Consider the following 19,204-nt stretch of genomic DNA (forward strand, 5'->3'; position numbering starts at 1 on the left):
TTCCACTCAAACTAGAAAATAACATTTAACAAATCAAAACTGTTCTCATGTGTTTTTGTCTTCCAGGTTCTCCCCTCCATTATCAGCAACACCACAATCCTGCATCTCTCCTGCCCCATCACCAGCACTACCACTTGCCCTACATTGGCCACACTCACTTTTCCTTCCCATACCCAGGTTCTCCAGCATCCCCTAAGCCAGCAGGGATCCATCCTCCTCTCACACGGGTAGCCAGTAACCCAACTTTCCCTTCTGTTCCCTCCCCAGCCCCTAGCTCCCCGGGTCCTCTGAATGAGACCCCAAGCCCTAGCAATGAGAGTGTCACCATGTCCCCATCTGCCCCTCAGCATCCCAACATGTGGCCCCCCCACACACAGCCCTTATTTTCTTTGGCTAATGTAATCTCCATGGCCATGAGCATGGCTCAGTCTTTCATTCCCCCTGCAAACCTTGTTACTCAAGGGATACCCTCCTATCCAGGCTTCCACCCCCATGTAACAGGTCATATGGCCCCTCAGTCTGGTTACCCTTCCGTCTATCCGCAGCATTACCAGACTCCACTAATGGAGGCCCCTTACCCAACAGCGGGCATCCCAGTTCAGAATATCCACAGCCCAGAGCATGCACCTCAAGTGGACAGAGTCGGTTTTCACCAGGGCAATTTTCCACCATGGCCGCACTCCGTCTCTCATCCTTCCATGACTTCCACTCCTCCACAAACGACTGTAGAGCCTTTGCAGCAGGTTGGACTCTCTCACTCCCCCATCCTGATCCAGGAGGACAGTTATGTGGCACCGTACTCAGCCCAAATTCCATCCCAGGCTAAAATTGGATCTGAAATTTGCAAATCAAATTCTTCAACAGATCTTTCCCCGTCGCCCCCAGTGAGCCCTGATAGCACTGTGAGTTGATTAATTACTCTATGCTCAGATTAAAGACTTACTTCTGTGTCAGAGCTGAAAGAAATTAGCTAATTATTCAGCTGATTCATCAACAGAAAATTAGTTTGCAGTTTGATTACAGATTAACTGCTAAACAATCCCAGGTTAAGGTTTTTCTGATATGAATCTAATGCCTGTAACTTAAATGGATTCATGTTTGAGAGCATGGATTAGACATTATAAGCTTTTTGAAGTCAATATGGAGACATTATTTTTTTTACATTTTACTGAATTGCTGATTCACAGATCATAAATTGATTGAAAAAATAAGAGACACACTGTTATACCTTTTATATTCCATTAAGAAATCTGCTGATTTCAATTACTATTTTTTTCTTTTCCCCAAATTCTCATTTCTCTGTGCATCATGGAGCTGATTGAAATTATTTTGAGTGGACATTTTGTTTATTATTTCAGTGAAAAAACAAAACAATAAAAAAACAGCTTTTAACCAGGCCACTTAAGCACTAATACCTACAATATTTATTCCTCCTGTGCAGTTATCCTTTAACAGTCAATCGCACCCAGCTGGACCTCAGATGAGTACTGGTAGCCCAAAACTGAAAGCATCTTCCAAAGAATCTGGTAAGAGTTTCTATGTTTGTGCTCCTGTTCCTAAAACAGATCTCTCCATCATCAACACTTTGAGTAGTGAATGTAACTTGCCAGTTACAAGGAGACCTGGAAAATGACGCACTGTACAACATTTATGTTTGCACCCCAAACAAACCGACACACATGTAAATGCACACAAATGCACCCTTAGACATTTATTAACTTGTTTATTCTCCATTGTAAAATATTATGTATTTATTAAAAAAAACATTTTGTTATGTCTGGTACAGACAGATTGCTCCTAAGTCCCTCCATGGACATTATCACCTATTAATGGTGCCCCAAAGGCTGTTGCGTAAGCCCCCGTCTGAGTGTAATGTTCCATTCAGTATGAACACAAATGTAGGTGTGATGGCAGCCCCTCCCACTGGTAATGGCCAATCAGTGAGCAGTTGTGCTCATTAATGGCTTCTCCTCCCATGTCCACACCTGTCAGTATTTATACCGCCCTCAGAATCCCACATTCAACAGAGCCCCTCTGTTTCTGCAGGCACAGACTCAAACATGTGTTCACAGTAAGAAGGACACTCAGTGGGCAAACTGAGGCACTGCACAGCTCGAAACCACTTAATGCTCTGCAGATGTGAGCAAAAACTCCTGTGTATGTTTAAATGTGAGCACTGTTTCACAGTGAGAGGCACAAATCTTGAAAAGTTATCTATAACTTCTGAAGTATAATTAGTTATGAGTGAGGAATAAATCAGGAAGGTCTTGGTAATGATGAGTTACTGGAAAACAGATTGAATCATTGATCAATGATTATCTCCTGAACATTTGGAAATTGGCCCAGCTGCTCTGTTCATGTCAGGTTCCTGATGAACTCACTGATGAGTGGCACAAAACTACTCACAACTCCTTTGTTTCTAATTACATGTATGTTTAGTAATGCTTTTGATGCCCTCCCAAGAAATCTTACATAATACAGATTATTTACCAAGCTGTCTATCATTACCTCATTTTCCTCTGATAATAACACTTTTTATTTCTGCACACATGAACTAGTGCATCAGTGGTTTACTTGTTTATTGATCAAATAATGGAAAGAAATTTGTTTACTTTGTTGTTAATTTTCTACAAATAATGTGGTGTATCACAGATGATAAACAAACTTTGTATTGATTTAATCAGGTATTAATGATAAACTAGTAGAAACTTTGTCATTAAGGTAAGGCTATTGATACCTAATGGTAGATTTGATATGCAGTAAAAAGGAGAGGCCATCCTTTGTACAAAAACTGTTTTGGAAATTGGATATTTATTTAAGTATCTGTTAAACAGATACTGGTAATTATATGTGATGCACCACTTGATATGATAAATAGGCTGAATTTAGGTTCTGGAACCAGGCAATTAGCACTCAATATAATGGAAAACCAGTTATTCATTGATGAGGGACTGCTTTGTAAGTACTCAGTACTGTGTTATATTACTTGGGATGCAGAAACAAAGATCAAGGAAGAGTCTTTGCTACTTTTATACGGTACTCCAGTTCGTTTAGATATAATCAGCAACCACTTGAGAATAAATTATTGTCTGATATTCTTAAATTAAGCATTACCCTTGATCCCACATCCAAAAACCCACTGGATAGGGTGCCGGACTAAATGGCAGCCGACACAGATAAATATGCACGCTAAAGAGCTTCTGAATAGGACTTTATTTATATTTCATGATGTGCAGAGCACCAGACTATTCTTCATAGTTAGTGTTTACAGTCGAAAGAGACCTGACACTTCACACCTCCTCATAAATACATATAGAAAAAAATATCCAGTATATATAAAAAATTCAATTATCCAAGTATCAACAGCAATATAATATCCACATCCAACCTCACATATTAACATATACTAGAAAAAATGTCTTCTAATAATTTCTACACTGTAAAAAAAAAACAAGCAACAAAGGTTGACATTAATATTAATTTTAAGATGCACGATTTGTCTTTATTGTAATGTAAAAACAGTAAAAGAAACTATATAACTCTAGAGATAAGCAATGAAAAGAGATATCCAGCTATATTTTGCATTACCAATGAATATATATATATATATATTTAAATGGACCTAGTTTCAACAACTTATTAGTCCTAACTCAATCTTTTAGGGGTTAAATTACTCAGTGTGTATCCAAAAGAATTAAGGTTTTAGGAGCAGGAAATTTGAACTACTCCTGCTATGTGGATGTTGTATTGCCTCCATATGTGAGAGTAGAAATGTTGTGTTTATTTTGCAAACATTGTTTCTTATTGTATTTGAATGCACACTATAAATAGGTGTTAACAGGATGCCCACATTTTCCAAGCAAAGTTTCTGTTCTCAGGTAGTTCATTGTGTAGTTCATCACATAGAAAACACACTGCTCCACTAAGAATGTAACTTCATAGTCTTTCATCCATTTTAGGGTTTTCCTGATTTGTTTGTCCCTTGTTGCTTAATTAAGTAAACATTATGTCTTTACTAGCTTCTTAGAAAAATTTGATTTACTCATGAATTTATTTACCTAATTAATCTTGTTACATATTAACTCATCTTGGACAAGCAGTCACATCTTCATTCATTCTTAATTTTCTTCCCAGTAACTCATGACTTTGTCCTTAATAGCCGAAGAGCTGAAAAACAATTGGTTATGGTCATTAAAGTTCTATAGAAATGATTCAGCTACACAAGGAGATATTTATTTTAGGCATCTAAAACCTCAGTGGCAACTTTTACACCTACTTTAAGTGTTTACCAGAAAACACATGGCATTTTTATGTAACCCTGTGATTGAGAACAAAAACGGCTTTGTTAAGGAATGATAAGATTACAGAGCAATCACCAGTTAATGGCTGTCACTCTTAAAAAACATTTACACATATATTTGCACTTCTTTTCATTAAAAGTAAATAGATACGATAAATGACTTAATTCATTCACAGAAATGAGTGTAACATTATATAATATGTTTACATCAAGCTAAAGAAGGTAAATTCAAGGTTTGCATTTCTTTTTTTTCTTTCCTCTACTTGGCAGAAGTTCAGTCAACATCAGTGACAGTTGGGCGATTCCAGGTGACGCCCAGCACGGACGTCCTTGAGCCTGCTGCACCTCCTGCACCGCAGCCGGCAGACAGCGACAGCACCCAGTCAGAGAGCAGCACAGAGGAGCAGGGGGAGTCGGAGACAACCCTGGGCACCTCCCTCACCATGTCTCCTCCTCACACACATGCACACAAAGGGTCCAACCCCCAGGACGCTGACAGGCCATGGGCCATGAGCCATGAGCAGCAGCATCAGCAGAACAGAGATGTAGAGGGAGATGAAGATGAGGAAGAAGAGGTTCAGGAGGAGGTCACCGGGGAGCGGCTGAGGGTAAGGAAGAAAAGTCGGAGGAGGGCGTACAGCCTCAGTCTGATGGGGACGTCTGCAGACAGCGGGCTGTCGGTGACCGCTGCTGAGATGGAGGGGAGGCTGTGGGACGGAGCGTCAGGCAGTCCGCAGTACGGCAACGCCCTTCACCATTTATGGATGATGACGTACAACCGCAGCACTCCCTACCTAAGCAGTGATGACTCGGACAGTGAGGATGAGGAACTGCTGGAAGAGTTTCAGGAGCTCAGAGAGAAGTAAGTTATCAAACAAAATATCCCAAAAAATACAGTTAACAGCATGATATCAGAGCAAACAAAATCAGAAAACATTCAATGACAGGTATCTGGAACTGAAAAATACAGTATTTCATTTATTGTTTACGATTCAATGCCATGTCAAGAGCTAAAAGTTACTTTAAATGTATATACCTGTACATTTCCACCATTGTGTAGTAATCCTGACCCCTGAACTAACTCACCTCATAATGCAAACTGAAGTAAGGGCAGTCAAATAAAAAACAAATAAAAAATATAGTCAATTTTTTATATTAATATTGGACAAATTACGAATTGTAGTTTCTTTTAGTTAAAAAAATGCAGATAATCTCTTCTGTCATTTTAACATTTACCAAATTCCTCCCTTGGGTCAGATTGAACACGCTAGCGGGCCGGTTTTGGCCCCCGGGCCGTACGTTTGACACCCCTCCTGTAACAATAATTTTTCCATTTTTATTTAATGTTTGTAAGAATCATTTGTTTATGATCCAGCAGTTCTCCTGTATCAGCACAAACCTCAATCAACATAATAGAAAAAAAACTTTTGAAAAGATGTAGGAAAAAAAGAAAGGAAAATTGGTTATTTGACTATGACTAAACTTCTGTTATCAGACATCTGACGGAGGTTCAGGCTCTGCAAGCCGCCCAGAAGCGAGAGATTGAGGAGCTGTATGAGAGGATGGGTAAGGCTCCCCCACCCGGGATTGTCTCTCCTGCTGCTATGCTGTCCAGTCGGCAGCGCCGCCTGTCCAAAGGGAACGGTTTCCCATCATCACGCAGGAACAGTCTGCAACGTGTGGACATGTTGCCACTCCAAGGTAACAAATAAAATATATTTTTCTTTTTCTAATCAATTAAATATGACAGTTCTGTCTGAATGGATTTTTATACCACGCGCTCTTTTCTAAGGTATCATTAGGAGAAACTCTCTCGGAGGCAGCAGCAGCGGTTCACAGGATAAATCCGGCAAAGGCGTCACTTTTGCCACCGGCATAAGTAGAATGGTGAGTGAAACTTTATTAACCCTTCTTACTGAACAAAACATAAAATACATTGCTCTTCATTTTTTTTTTCTACCCCATTTCACTTTTTTAGTAAACTCTCAGCCAACACGCTGTATATCTGGACTACCTCATCTAAAGTGACTGCAAGTGGTGAAAAGTCTCCTGCAGGTGGATGGCTTTAACCCTTTCACCGGCCACCAGTCAACAAACTGCTCCCCCTTTGTCAGCGGTCACTTACCTCCTGTGTATAGAAACTGTCATCAGTGAAGCTGGATTGACAGCAGACATACAGTTTTCAGACCTTCGTCAGATCAGATGATGGCTGAAGTACAGAGCACCGAGTGGTCTGGTTCATAATAAAGTCATATTTTTGCTCTCTTGTAAATAAACTGTCAAACGCAACGGTTCAGGCGTAACAAGCTCGCCACAGTTCCCTGCAAAATTTCTATGAAGTGTTTTTCTCTGAGCAATGCTTTGACGCAGTCAAGTGATGGTACAAAGTGCTGCAGAATTGTGTCACTTAACCATTAAATTGACCCAGAATTTCATATTTGACCTGATGCTGTTAATCAATCTTAGCACAGTAATGTCAACTACAGCAATGCTTTTTATTTACGTGTTGTAGATCTAAAGTCTGTTGTTGGCGTCTCAGCAGCTGCTGACTGCACAGTGAATTTATTCCCATTCAGTAGGGCTGATTGTTGCCTTCCATGGGCTGATGTGTAGTTTAGATGCATTTTCCAGTTTGATATGTCATAAAAAATGTGTTGTAGTCCGTCTTGAGCTTATTTAGCTAACTGATAGGATAACCTACTCTCATCCTGTATCCCATCATGTAACCATGCATAGATAAGCATTATGAAGATGTGACATTTCAGAGAAAAACATTATACGATCACTAGAAATATTAGCAGAAACAAGTCTTTTGAAATTCAGATCATTTTTACCATTTTGTAGCTGGTTTCAAATGGGAGGAAAAAAACACATCATATTTATTAGCTAAGAAAACCCACTTAGGTTTTAGACTACTGGCTTTTCCTGTTCACTGTACATGTGTATATAACTGAATGCATTCATGTTTACAAGCTATGAGTACACTAAATATTTTTGCCACCTTTAATTCCTTTATAACTAAAAATCATATTTGTCGCTTGTTCCATACATCAAGCACCTTGTGCACTTTAGTCAATTCTATTGTAGTTCTCATTTAACATATTTGTTGTTAAAACTCTTCACTCGAGGAGCAGTCGTTTCTCCAGAAGGGAGGTATATTATTCTGCATTTTTTGTTGGATCACAGTAATGATCTGTTCCCCAACAGATCTGATCATAATAAGGGGGGGTCTAGAGAAAGCTGTGAATCTGTAGCAGTTGCCTTATAAAATATCCACTGTGCACACTGAATATCCTGGCGGTCAAACTCCTGTAATATTGTATTTGAAGAAAAAGTCCGTTTGAAATTTTGAATGTAAATATATAATTGTATTGCTTTCTGAAGCTGCTGTCCTGCCAAGCTGAATCTGTGCCTTTCCCTTACAATGTCTTACTTTATATTTTTACTCAAGATTATGTGGCTAGATCAGATTCCATATATTAAATTTTGACTAAAATAAAAGCAAAATGTAAATGCCACGGCTCTTTTTGTCACGTTTACTAGTTGCTGTGTACATTTTCTTACATAAACCATAACTTTTAAAGACCGTACATAAAATAAAATCCAGTACATGAGATTTTTTTTATTATATAAATCAACAATTCATCAGCATAAATAATAGATTTTACCAAGTTAATTCGTGCATCTGTTCAGTGTTACTGGCATTTGCTTTTGTTGAAGGCCACTGTAGATTTGAAGTCATAAGCTGACTGCTTTTGTGTGTATTTCTCTGATACTGTGTTCACACTACATGATCAGAGCTGGAAACTTCAGGTTAGAGGTGGTAATTAAGCTCCAGTTTGGGCCTTTTGTTTAGCTTTGCAAGGCCATGTTGAGGTCAGTGGGTTAATCCATCCCATCCACTGAGAGGAAACTTGTTATAGGTCAACAGAAAAAAAACACACAATTAACATAGAAAACAGCAGTCAGCCATGGAATTAGGATCAGTGGCATCATCACTCCCCTCCTGGTTGCGTGGAGGACAAACACAGAGTCAATCAACAGGCAGGCAGCACATCTGCCTCAGTTGGCACCAGTCTTTGGTCCCTGCTGTCTCGCTCGCTTGGCCTCCTCATCGATTTCATCCATGATCCGTTCCTGGGAGACTGAATAAAATGTGTAGCCATCTGATTTGGGAGCAAATGGTCAAGGCAAATATTTAAAAGGAAGAGGAAAAAATGCATTACATCACAAAAGAGTGATGCAGGCAGCTAACCCCAACAGCAAAGAAAATAATATATAATTAAATTCTAGAAAATACTACTTTGGCATGACGTTCAGGAAATTCAGCTTTATAATATTTGATGTGTTTAAGAAATACATTTTTTGAATTTCACTGTCAATTTGAAATATGTAGAGGAGCTGATTTGTGATAAATTATTATTAGTGATTCCCACTAATTATACTGATACTACAAATGGTGCAATAATAGCTCAATTGGGACAGGAACAAAATGCTAAAAATATACAGACAGAACAAAATCACAGCATTGGTCAAACCTCAATGCTAACATTTTTGGTAAAACACAAACATCCCCAATTAAATCTACAATAATGCATTGTTTAACACTATGAAAAAAACATGGTTGTTAAAACATGTTGAAAGACATAAAATTAATTTAATTCACTTTTTTTGTGTTATTGCACCTTCTTTAAAATTTATTCAACTCCACAAACAATGCACCATTGTGTATAGTTTTGTTTCTTTTTCATATTCTGAATTCAATCCCAGCAACATATTTTAAAGAAAAACTGGAACAGGATCACGTTTGCCACTAACTGGCATCATCTCATCTCTGAAGTGGTTTAGCAGTTTTGCTCTTTATTCTGTTTTCTGGCAGGTCTGAACTGCTGGTAGATGTACTGAAATCTCTGAGTCTCCAAGTTTAAAATCATGCTGTAATAAAAGCAGAATGTGGTTTTGCATTGTCTCAATAAATTATTCAACTTACTTTTCTTTTCCAGTACAAGACCCTATTGCATTTTCAACATTACAAGAACCTAATGATGCGTTCAGGAAACATGATAATTCCGAACGCCGGGAAGGCACCGTGACACGCTCTGTTATTAAAGAAGCGCACCTTAATAATTGGTGCTAATTTATCCATTACCATCACAGTAAACTCTTGTAGCTACTTTAGCTAAAAGTCGCGTTATATAAACGTGAAACTTAGCTAAATCTACCAAATAATCAAAACCGCAATTTACTTTAAAATAAAGTAAACTAGCATTTGGATATATATTGTGATTTAGCCGGATCCAAAGACAGGCACAACAAGGCAACTTTAGCGTGCTAGGCTAACGTTACATAGTTCACCTTGCGTTGACGTTTGTGTTCATGGCAAGGATACAGATTCCCAGCACGAGCGCTCCAATAGCCAGACCAGTCACAAGATTCCGTGTCCGCAGCTTAGATGTTTTCTTCTTCCACTGTTCCAGCTCTACCTGTCTGATAAAATGCATCTGTTCGCGAGAAAGACTTTCTTTGGTTGGATCTATCCTAGTTGCAAAGGGAGAATCAGACTTTGGAGGTTTCTTGTCAGCCATGTCTGTAGTCAGTAGACGAAAAGAGGCAGTTTCACAACTGTCAACGGCTAACTGCTAAGTTTTAAATGATATACTAACATTGCAGTGCATAAAACCACATTGAGTAGCTTATCTATGTATTGTGAGATCTACGCTCTACGCAACGAGCGGACGGAACAAGATTGTGCAACATAGAAATGAGCCCCGGTGGAAACTTTGTTTCCTAGCATACCCAAAATCGCAGTAATAGTGCCATCTGTCGGAAAAGAAAAGTATCAGGGTTCGATTTATTCTTGTATTTTGTATATATTTTTAACCAAACCAAAATCAGTGTCGTGAAAAAACTCTTATTTTTATATATATATATAAAAAGGTTTTATATCAACGTTAAGCTAACGTTAACTGATGTAGCTAAAATGGCGAAAAGATTATTTTGTCCCCCACGACAACGGAACGTTGGCTGCATAAAGTTTGGGCAAGCCTCTTTTGAGCTTATTGATGAATTTCTTATCCACTCTAACAAGAGAAACAAAGACAACCTCAATAATTTACCAAAATGCAGCGGAAGCTTCAAGCAAAAAAGACTCGTTGGTAAGTAAGCTTTGCTATGAGTGGCATATTACACATTAACAGGAAAATGTGTAAGGACATTTTGCACTTACAAATGTAAGAGAACTGTTAGACTCTTAACTTAAATCAATTGTCAGTTGTTTAGCTCTCTTTCTTTGTCTCTCTCTCTCTCTCTCTCTCTCTCTCTCTCTCTCTCTTATTTGAAAACAATTTTTATTTTTTATCCCCCATCACCATATTAGCCAGTAAGAGTTTCGTCATCACAAACTGCTGCGCCATTTTCGCCAGATAGATGGTTAATGGTTATTTTCCCCACAGCTGTACCCGATTTTTTTATGGCAACCAAATTTACATACACTGGACTATTATCAATAGCTTTAATAGTCTGTGTGCTATCGCGCTGTAATTCCCTTATTTAAAATAAAGATGGCCTTGAAAGTATTTTTTATTTTACATACAAATTTTTAGTATTTGTATTTTACCTGGATACTGATATTTACATTAAATGCCACGTTATGCATCCAATCTACTACATTTAAGAAGCAAATGTCTTTTGTGCTCCACTACATTTACTTGACCACTTAAGTAATAGAGCAAAGCTTGTACTCAAAATGCAACACAATGTTAAAGATTAAACTTTGATTTTCCAGGTTTTACCTCTTTAAGCTATTCCAGTGGTTTTATTGAAGTAAGTGCAACAATTATCACCAAAAACCAAACATTTTAGGAAGAAAACCAAAATCATAAACATGTGCAATATAATTTTATTAATTTAAATTTTTTAATCCCTTTTATCCTCTCACACCATATGATGTTTTTGCAATTTCAAGTAGACCAATCTAAAGCCTTTGGAGCTACAATAGAAATTGCTTTGACACTAATGTTTTAGTCATAGCAATGTCATGTCATTTAGTAAACTTTAGCAATCAGGGGGACCAAACACATGTTTATATTTTTATTTATATTGACTTTTTTGTTGAATTTTTACTTGTAAAGTATTATTATTATTTACTGAATTGTTCTTTAGCAGAAAAAGTAAACAAGGTATCTTCTACTGTGAGTAATCCTCTGAATGTCCTGCTAAGTTCCATTGCTTCAAAGCACCCTGTCATCACCTTGAAGTCTCTTACACCTTTAATTTTGAGCCTTGTGATAATGAAAGGTTTCAGTATAAACATATGACTGTATCAAAGTCAAGCAGCTCCTCAGATAAGCCTGAAGTAAAGTTCACTGTTAATGATTTCCAGCAAATGTCCATGTTTTTTTTTTTTTTTGCTCATAAATTAGTGTTGTTCCATAATTACTGGTAGTTCATGCTCCTTTTCATAAATAAATTGATAAATAATGCAACATATTGATTTTTTTTTATTTCTGATGTGGTCATCCCTATAAAGAGCATATGAATGACAGTGAGTAATCGCTTCGGCTTGGCTATATCAAACCTAATTTAGATCTTCCTTTGTTACACACTGTAATATAGTAATACTCAAACACACACACATATGATTTCATCCTGTATTCCTCTTGTGTTACATAGAATACATCTTCCTCATTACTGAAGAACTGAGGCTTGATCCTCTGGTTGGATACCATGCCATTGAATTGGTGCAAAGGTAAAACATAGCAGCATATTCTGTTCTTCTTGTCAGATAAGTCTTTTAGACTTTTTATTTACATAGCCAAGACTATTACATCTCTCCTAGGTTCATGGTCAGCCACCTTGATGATTTGCTCGCCTCATCTGTACCTCAAGGTGCAACAGCTCCTGAGTCAACAAATTTTGAGGAAGCTGCATTTGACATGCTCAAAGATAAATTCCCTCTCATCATCTTCTCCTGTGTGCAGCTTGCAAGCAAACTGTTCTTGCATCATCATGTAGGTTCTGTCCTGCTAGTGATTTATAACTGCTGGTGTCCTGTCATTTTTAAAAGCAAATAATCACCTAAAATTATTTCTTTCGCTCTCTTTTTCTTTAGATAATCAACAGCAGCACTGCTGTACAATTCCTGCGTTCAGTCGGGCACACCGTTTCCAAACAGACTATCTTGGAATCAGAGCTGATGGTCTTTAAAGGACTTGAATTCAAGCTAAATGTCCTCAACCCACTGACATATGTGGAAATACTTCTAGAGGTGCTTGGTAAGATGTTTTGTAAGCAAAGGGCAAGCTAATTCAGATTGAGGATATGAATCAAAATTACTTTCTGTGTACAACTGTTTTCATTCACCAAAAGTATAGTCTTTTGATATGCTAACTACATTTTTATAGGACACAATGAGCCTTCCATCCCTGTAGAGCACCTTTATCACCTGTGCCATCCTGTCCTCCAGTTCATCACCCTGCAGAGGACTGCCATCTATGACACCTTGTTAAAGGTTGCCACTCAGTGTGTCTGTCCATCCCAGAAACAGAGGTATCATATTTCTCTTTAAAGTGTAGTACCTGATGTTTTAAAACAGGTGGTGGCCATAATGATAGCATTGAAAAGCTGTTTGACTGACAGCTGAAGTCTGCAACCAGTTTGTTTTGCCTTGTTGTTCATGCAACACAATTACCCAAGAGCTATTAAATCATTGCAGATAATTTTGTAGAGATACATTAGTAAAGCTGTGGTGGTTGGATTTTACCACTTTGAAGCAGCAGGAAAATGAAAAGTATCAGTTTTCATTTTCCTGTATCAATTTGTAAATAAATTGTGTTAGCAAAACAGATATGTGTTCACTTTTCCAACACACTGAAAGCATTGTTATAATTTAGTTATGTTTCTTCCCATATCACAGATGATAGCTTTAGTGTGTTTTTCCAACTTCTTTTCACTGACATTGTGTGTGTTTGCTGACTTGTTAAGCAGACATTGCAATTATGCTCAGCAAGCCAGCGGCTGTTTTCAGCTGAGAACAACTGCTGTAGGAGCAGAAAATAAAATGAGAAAAAAGAAAAAGAAACATTTCAAACCGTCAAGCCAATAAAGAGAGGGGAAACATGATAAAGCCCCCCCCCCAAAAAATGTAGAATATAACCCATAAAATTAGCATGGCAGTTTGCACTCATTTTGTTGGGCTGGATCTCAACCCTGTTTTTAAGTTAATTTCAATTTAACAACTGTGACAGTAAAAGTTCTGTAAAGCTTTCATTACATTACACAATTCACTACTTATTAGCTTTCAATTTAAATGGCTTGAAATGTCATAGGAAATGTGTGTTATGGTTCCTGGGTTTTGGTGTGTTTCTTGGTTTGTATTAGATTTTGATTTAGGTTAGGTTTCTGTGTTTTTGTTATGTTTAGTTCAGTTTTCCTGTTTTCCCTCATGTGCTCTGTTTTCTGTTCCTGGCTCGTTACTTCACCTGGTTTGATTCATCGTTCACTTCACCTGCGCCTAATTCCTCCCTCTGTCTACAAATCCCTATAGTTTTCAGTTTGCCGTGTCAGGTCCTTATGGTTTATCTCCTGTCGTGTGGTGCCCTGTTCCTGCGTTTTGGAACTAAACCCTGTTACTTGCACCGAGTTCTGCCTCCTGCCTGATCTGCCTGCATTTTGGGTCCAACACACGTAACAATGTGGTGAAACATCCCAATAAACATGGAGGAGTTTCAGTCTTCACTAGAAGTTATTTTGATCACATTGAGAAACGGCTGTTTCTCCCATTTGTTGCCTCTGAATTCTAAACATTTTGCTTTATGCACACTGTGTGAAGTTACACCATTTAACTTTAGATTTAACTTTTACCAGTTCTGTGTTGACACAATGAAGCCAAAAAAGAACTCTTCCTCTTTCATAGGCTGTTGGATCCATTTAATCTGAGTCAGGTGTGTTGAAGCAGGGAAAAGTTGAAAACCTGCAGGACAGCAGCCCTCGAGGACCAACTTTGGACAACCCTGCCACAGAAATCTGCCTCGCAAGTGTTCAAAAGAACTACTGTAAAATTGAGCGGTGCCTGGATGATATGGACAAGACTCTCAACTTCAGACTGCTGATTGCATGATAAATGCTCACAACACTAAAGAGAGGCAAATGCTTACAAAAAATATAAATTATAAAACAATTTACAGTGAAAAACTATAGTTTACAGATATAAAATATGTTAATATATCAATTTAATTATGAAAATATGTACAAAACTTTCAAAAACCAATGCACAAATATAGGCTTATGAAATTGTTTCCTTTGAAGTTCTGTCACACCTAAGGTCACACAGTATTTCACACACTGGTGAGACAAAGTTAAAAGGGCTTTGAGGACTTTATAGTTGCTGCTTGTATACTTTTTTGGTTTTTCTTACCTATCACATCCAGTTTCACACTTCATTCATTACACATCACACCTATTGTTTTGAGAACTGCCATGAAATAATCACCAAGCTTTGGTCTCTTTATAGACGAGTTGCTCAGAGTGAAAACACATACTGAGTCGTTGGAGCACATCTGCATACTCAGTGTGTTGAGTACTTTGAGAAGTTCTGTTTTATGATTAACTAGGACACACTCAACATGGCAGTTGACAACAAATGAGATCACCATTTCATTTATCAGGGAGATGCGATCCCTTTCACATGCTCAGGCCTATGTGATATGTTTTATGTGACATGCTAAATTCAGTTGATCATTTTTTTTTTGAAAAATAAAGATTGTAAAACAATTTGTAAGCATTTGTCTCCTTTTCTATTAATGTTGTGAGCATTCATCTTGTGAGCAGTTGTCTTGTGAGAAGGCTCAATATCAGAATCATGGACATCAAAGAAGGAGAAGAGCAGGGCAGTCCTACCGAGTACATGTATCCTCTTCTTTCTGAGATGTTTGACCCTGATAATTTCACTAAGTCCGTGAAGATCGACTACACACCTCAGCTTGTACCCCCCCACCTGGAACCACAGAACCCTCTTCACTCATCATTGTGAGTATCCACAAAAACACTAACGTAATGAAAATCCTTTGCCTCAGTCACAAGATGGCCCAACTGCTTTACAAGAGGACAAGGATATTCATCTTTCCTGACTACACGACTGAAGTTTCTTCAGCATGGTTCGGAATAAGCTGATGGATGTCAGTGCCAAATGGAGTCTACGCTACCCCGCCAAACTCCAGGTTTCCTACAGGAACATGGTCAACACTTTTACCTCACCAGCTGAGGTGTAACGGCTGCTGATTCTATTACTGTCGAGGCTTAATGTAACTTTCTGTACCCCTGACATGATTTCTTTTTATATGAATAATGTATGGTTTTGTTTGATAAACTTTGCCCTACATGTTCCTTCCTTATTCATATGTTTCTTTTAATTTACTGTCATAATAACAACATGATTTTGTTGTTGCAGTGATTTGACATTTTTAACATTTGGTAAACACACAGGGCTGCGAGTATCAGATATTTGCTTCATTCTAGGTTACAGTGGCTGTTGTCCGGCAGCCTCCATGCATAAGTGGGATAAGCCACAATGTTGAAGCTTGTGGGTATTTCCAGGGTTTGTGTTGTTCCCGTTTCCTTTTTTGTTACCTTTAATGCTACTTTTTGTCACTGGTTATCATGTCCCATATTTTACAGCTGTTTTCTTTTTGATGTAGTTCTACTATCTACCTGACTCAGGCATGTGTTCTATTATGCTCACTTCCTGGAATTGTAAAGGTCTGTGCAAAGCTCTTAAGAGGGGTAAGGTATTATCTCATTTAAAGTCATTGTCATCGGACATTGTGTTTTTACAGGAGACTCGCATCCAACCAACAGACCAGAGGTACTTGAGATCTGTCTCACAGGTCTAAAAATCAATTTTTTCCTCTAAAGCCAGGGATGTGGCTTATTTGGAAAAATAATCCTTTTATATTTAAATTTATGGTCACTGATCCTTCTGGTAGATATGTTCTTGTCATGCATGTCCCCGCCTCCTTAATATTTATGCACCTAATTTTGATAATCCATAGTCTTTCAGTAAAGTCTGTACTTGGACCATAGTATGATAATTGATGGGGATTTTAATTGCTTTTTTGATCCCAGCTTAGATAGGTCTTCCACTAAATCTCCTCCTTCGTTAAGGTCTATTCCAGTTATAAACAATCTAACCAGATCATACAAGCTGGTTGACATTTGGAGGCTACAACATTCATCTGAAAGGCACTTTCTGATTTTTTTCCCCTATACATGGTAGTTTCAGTTTCAGATTCAGAAAACTTTATTTATCCCATATGGGAAATTAATTTGCAGCTTCCCACAGACACCAGTCAAAATTTAACGTGTGTCAGACATAATCAGTACACAGTACTCATGAGGTCACTGGAAGACTTGACAAATAAATACATTAGATAATCAACAATAAAACAATAAATACCAATACAGACTAAGACACCTGTTAGCTTAGCTAACATAAAGCAATGACAGAATAAAATGTAATTTAAAATGACTTCTGTCAGAGTTGATATGTGTGACAGCTGATGGAATAAAAGATTTCGAATATCTATTGGTTCTCCTTTGAGCTCACCTGATGGCATAAAAGCAAACTCAGTGGACAACACATGGCGAAGATCACTGATGATGGTCTTTGCTGTCTTAACTACTTGAAGCTCCCACAGGGAAGAAAAGTCTCTTTGTCTTATTGAAAATGCAAAGATACAGTAGATCTACCAGAATTATGTTTAAAATAAATCATTAAAGTAAATAATAGGGTGGCTTTTTACGGCAGGGGTTCTTTTTTTGGCACAACACTGGCAGTTTACAGTGGTCGTTAAGGCTCATGTTCTTCAATCTCTGACGTATCCCAGTATGTTTGTCCAGAATTTATTACTTCTTGGTTTCCTCTAATCTTATCTCAAAGGTAGAATTCTCTCAGTATTGTAGTAATCTTGTTTCTGATCATGCCCCCATTTCATTAATAACTAATTAACTAACTAACTTAACTAGTGACTGAATCTTTCTTCACACAAAGACAAGCCCTTCCACAATGATGTAACTGCTAAGATTACATCTTTGGACAATGGAGAAGCCTCAGACTCAGTACTATGGGAAACTTGTAAAGCTGTCATTATAGGTCAGATAATTTGATATCCGTTATCCATCAATCTCTGTATGTGAAACATCTACAGAGATTGAAGCTACGTTATCACAATTAGAAGAAGCATACCGTGTCTCTAATTCAGATGACACACTTAACTCCATTTTAAGAATGAAATTTGGCTATAATAACTCCCTTGGTGTACAATTTGGAAATTACATTTGTAAACTATAACAGAAGCATTTTGAGCAGGGGGACAAGGCTGATGCATTATTTGCCAGGCAACTCAGCTTAAAGAGAGGGCTGCCCTGACAGCTACTAATGTGGATCCTGGATACAAATAAGAGTTTTTTTTTATTTACCTCACACTCCAAATCCATGGATGCAGATCTCAATATTTTCCTTTATTTTATAGATATCCTTGTCCTTTCTGAAATTGCCATTAAGGACCTTGACTGTGAATTCTCACTTGATAAATTTCGTTCCTTTCCTGATGGTAAGGCCTGTGTCCCTGATGGCTTTGGCACTGAGTTTTATAAGCATTTTATGGTCAAAAATTAAGGTTATCATCACCTTGTGTTCTGTAGATGACCCAGAAAGTATCATTTGTTACATCAATATTTATTGTGTCTTTACATTTTTAAATGGAATTAATTAAATTGAACCTTGGAATGAACAGTGCTCATAACTTGGCCAGCATTTAGTTTGTTAAACTCTATTTTGACCCTTTTTTTTACTTTCTCTAAGCTGTCTGTTCTCTTGCCTATGCTGGGCATGTATTTATTTATTCTTTTAGGCATTATTGTAATTTATCTGAATTTCCAGTAGTCATCTGACAGCTTTTTTATGTTCTGTATTATAATTATTATTTTTTTTATTTTAAATTAATGTAATTTTTTGTTATTCTGACTGTATTTAATATTTTTATGTCAGTCTTTTTAAAAGTCCTATAAATAAAACACAAGAAAATAAAATCATTCTTAATTAATTAATTGATTTTATTAATTAATAAAAATATTATATATATATCTCCACTTTTTATTCCAGCTTCTCACATGTGTGAATTTGCTGTTTTCTCTACTTTTCTGCTACTAAAATGTTGGGGGTTTTGGACTTTTGCTTTCATAAATAAAATCTTTCATTATAACAATCTGAGAAATCACTGAAAAAGAGAAAGAAATTAAATGCTTTTGAATTGTTTTTTTTTTTTTATTTTATTTTATTTTATGCCTAAAAAACCCACACACATGACAGTCATTTCCATCCAAAAAAATCAACCTGCTTCATTACTGCATTTATTCCCACTGAAAACCAGGGAGAAGTTTGTGACAGTGACCGAAGACTGCATGCTTCTCGGTGTTGGTGTCATCACTGTGGCTACATTCATCCACTATGTCAAAAAATGGGAACAGGTGAAATACTAATGGTTTTTATTAACACTTGTTAACATTTCTTTGGATGTTAGATTTCCCAATCAAGTTACCAAGCGGATCTCAGTGGGGTTTTAATTAATGTTTTTTTACTACAAATGCTTTTTGTGCCACAAAAACTGTGTTTGACTGTTCTTTCTTTAAAAACGTTCCAGGTAGTCGGTGAACTGAGCCACATCACAGGAATCTCAAGGAAGAGCATCAGTGATTTTGCACACGTGACATTAACACACATTGTTAGCACCAACTTTCCTGCAGTTTAAGCTTGACTTTTGGTAACTCTGCCTCCGAACAATTCTTTATATTGTGTTAAATATTAGGTTTGTAGATGTTGGTGGAGAGCATGCACCGTACAGGTCAGTG

General features: G+C 37.4%; 3 protein-coding genes across 8 annotated transcripts in view; 2 read left to right on the plus strand and 1 right to left on the minus strand.

Moving 5' to 3' along the window:
• The window catches only part of wnk4a (WNK lysine deficient protein kinase 4a), a 42,445-nt gene extending 34,631 nt beyond the window's left edge, over nt 1–7,814 (plus strand). For 5 of the 6 annotated variants that reach the window (XM_041973687.1, XM_041973692.1, XM_041973691.1 and 2 more), the window contains 6 exons: nt 67–905; nt 1,442–1,526; nt 4,571–5,162; nt 5,796–6,001; nt 6,093–6,187; nt 6,279–7,814. In XM_041973687.1, coding sequence (XP_041829621.1) covers nt 67–905; nt 1,442–1,526; nt 4,571–5,162; nt 5,796–6,001; nt 6,093–6,187; nt 6,279–6,281 — 1,820 coding nt within the window. In that variant the 3' untranslated portion in view covers nt 6,282–7,814. The remainder of the gene's footprint in view (nt 1–66; nt 906–1,441; nt 1,527–4,570; nt 5,163–5,795; nt 6,002–6,092; nt 6,188–6,278) is intronic. The other variant, XM_041973688.1, reaches the window with a different exon arrangement.
• A 93-nt stretch (nt 7,815–7,907) lies between these two features.
• Nucleotides 7,908–9,885, minus strand: LOC121632320 (cytochrome c oxidase assembly factor 3 homolog, mitochondrial). Its single transcript, XM_041973696.1, has 2 exons — nt 9,690–9,885; nt 7,908–8,466 (listed from the first exon to the last, which is right to left on the minus strand). The coding sequence occupies exons 1-2, from the start codon at nt 9,883–9,885 to the stop codon at nt 8,363–8,365; spliced, it is 300 nt and encodes a 99-aa protein (XP_041829630.1). The 3' UTR covers nt 7,908–8,362.
• A 229-nt stretch (nt 9,886–10,114) lies between these two features.
• cntd1 (cyclin N-terminal domain containing 1) lies at nt 10,115–19,144 on the plus strand. The gene is made up of 7 exons (XM_041973695.1): nt 10,115–10,455; nt 11,972–12,047; nt 12,138–12,309; nt 12,411–12,573; nt 12,703–12,847; nt 18,727–18,823; nt 18,997–19,144. The coding sequence occupies exons 1-7, from the start codon at nt 10,281–10,283 to the stop codon at nt 19,102–19,104; spliced, it is 936 nt and encodes a 311-aa protein (XP_041829629.1). The 5' UTR covers nt 10,115–10,280; the 3' UTR covers nt 19,105–19,144.
• Nucleotides 19,145–19,204: the final 60 nt, after the last annotated feature.

Source organism: Melanotaenia boesemani, chromosome 21 (genome assembly GCF_017639745.1).
Source record: "Melanotaenia boesemani isolate fMelBoe1 chromosome 21, fMelBoe1.pri, whole genome shotgun sequence".
Lineage (NCBI taxonomy): Eukaryota > Metazoa > Chordata > Actinopteri > Atheriniformes > Melanotaeniidae > Melanotaenia > Melanotaenia boesemani.